Source organism: Cydia pomonella, chromosome 22, assembly GCF_033807575.1.
Source record: "Cydia pomonella isolate Wapato2018A chromosome 22, ilCydPomo1, whole genome shotgun sequence".
Taxonomy (NCBI): Eukaryota; Metazoa; Arthropoda; class Insecta; order Lepidoptera; family Tortricidae; genus Cydia; species Cydia pomonella.
Window position 1 is genome coordinate 13,513,621 of NC_084724.1, and position 2,162 is coordinate 13,515,782.

At 45.0% G+C, this 2,162-nt stretch overlaps 1 protein-coding gene across 1 annotated transcript; it reads right to left on the reverse strand.

The window, feature by feature from the left end:
• Positions 1-285: 285 nt before the first annotated feature.
• Positions 286-1,167, reverse strand: LOC133530431 (uncharacterized). The gene has a single exon (XM_061868340.1). The coding sequence runs from the start codon at positions 1,165-1,167 to the stop codon at positions 286-288; it is 882 nt and encodes a 293-aa protein (XP_061724324.1).
• Positions 1,168-2,162: the final 995 nt, after the last annotated feature.

Below are 2,162 nucleotides of genomic sequence, written 5' to 3' on the forward strand. Positions count from 1 at the left end.
AATCTACACCAATGATTGGCTTGGTAACATCAGCCACTACAAAACGCCATACAAAAGATCTGCGCAAGCCAAAATCTAAATCTAAAGTTAAATAGCCGTAGGTAGCAATATTAGAACCATTTGCAGCGCTCAGATTATACCCAGTCCTAGAACGACGATCACACAACGCCGACCGTGGATAGACGCAGAGGTCGCTTCCAGTATCGACTAAAAACTGCGTCTTTGAAGTGCGGTCGGTGACGAACAGGCGACCAGTAGATGTCGATGGGCAATCGTCAGTCGCCATTATCGACTGCCCCCTTCGTTTTCCGCCGGCTTGAAGTTGCATGGTCGAACGCACTTGCTGGCCTGGTCTCCAAACTTCCCGTGGTACCAGCAAAGAGGATATTTGCGATAGTTCGACTGGGATCGTTGCCTGGATGCGTTACGCTTGCCTGGAGGTGCGCGCGCCCTGGATCTGCTACTCCTGCCCAATGCGGATGCCTGGAACTGCTGGAACTGTTTCCTTAGCTCTGCGATTTCTCTGGCAATATCGCTGGGAACTGAACTCGCAGCTCCGCTACCCACAGCGGCCACTTTCGGAGAAGAACTGGCCAAGTCGTTGACACGATCAGCTAGGTCGCAGACGTCTTCATGCGAAGCCGAAGATGGCTGGCCCGCGAGCACCATCTGCACACCGTGAGGAAGGCGGGTCATCCAAATAGACCTGATAAAATCATCTGGTACTGCAGGTCCTGCCAGGTCCTTCAGGTGCCGGAAGAAATGCGAAGGTTTGCGGTCACCGAGCTCCTCATGCATCAGCAACTGCTTGGTCTTCCTCTCATTGGAAATGCCCAGTCTCTTGATCAGCTCGGTTTTAAGCTTGTCGTATCTCTGCGACGCGGGAGGGTTGATAATAAGGTCCTTCACCTCGCGAGCATACTGGTTGTCGAGGTGGGAGATCACATAATTGAATTTTGTGACGTCACTGGTGATACCAGAATTTTGAAATTGACCCTCTACTTGGGCGAACCATATCTCCGGTTCTTCTGCCCAGAACGGTGGCACTTTCACTCCAACCTTAAAAACGTTTGTCGATTCTATCAACTCTGTCGACCCTGTCCCCGCACTATTTCCGGATGCCTCACTCGTACCGAGTGCATCTTTAAATTCCCTATCTTGGCTCATATTTGGGGTCACCAGTATGGTTGTATGGTCAGGGTTATGTACTATCCACTGGGATCTCGTAAATAATAATGCAGACTTACAGTTCAAGTGGTATACTTCATTAAAGTACACGGAAAATCCATACACAAGCAATACAGAAGGCACAGAAGGGTAGAACACACAGGCACAGTTTTAAAGTAGAAGTAGAACAGTTCAGAAGATAGAAATAGGTAACGTAAACAAGCGGGAAGCGAAAAGCAAAACAATAAGGTCGCAGCAAAGGAGACATGCGTTCCGCGTCGTATCATGGCAATGACTGTCAAATGACCTCTGCTGCGCGAACGCCGGGCCTAGCTACAAGACCAGTTTTCTTTAGGGCGGAGGTGAGGTCGATAGTATCGATAGTCGATACGGTTTATCGATATTGACGTAGGTGTGTATATAAGTTTAGGAAATGTATAAATATAATATAGGTATAGGAAAATGTGTAAGTGTAAATGTGAAATGTGTATATGTACCTACATACTTTATTAATATACAAACCGGACAAGTTCGACTGGACTCACCCACCGAGGTTTCCGTACAAACTTAACTTATTTTTTTTTTAATTTTTTGGGTTTCGTATCTCAAAAGGGAAAAACGGAACCCTTATATGATCACTTTGTTGTCCGTTCGTCTGTCTGTTAAGACCCTTTATCTCGAGAACGCGTGAAGGTATCGAGTTGAAATTCATACAATATCCTCAGACTCTACAGGTCCCTTGAAGCTGTAAAAAAATCGAATCTCTAAGTTAACGTAAAAAAAAGATACAGCCGTTTATGCCACAAAAAACGTATATTTCGACACTTTCAAGGAAATCAAAATTCATAGGTTGACCTAGAACAATAAAATTTGGCAAGTTTTATACTATAAGTATGAGAAATAATCTCAAAAATTTAAATTAGTAATAAATACGACGTAGGACGGACGGACGGACAGCAAAGTGTTTCTATAAGTGTTAATTTTTTTTCCATTTG

What these genes read in the sequence shown, in the direction of transcription:
- LOC133530431 (XM_061868340.1), bottom strand. Translation starts at nt 1,167, where the DNA reads ATGAGCCAAGATAGGGAATTTAAAGATGCACTCGGTACGAGTGAGGCA.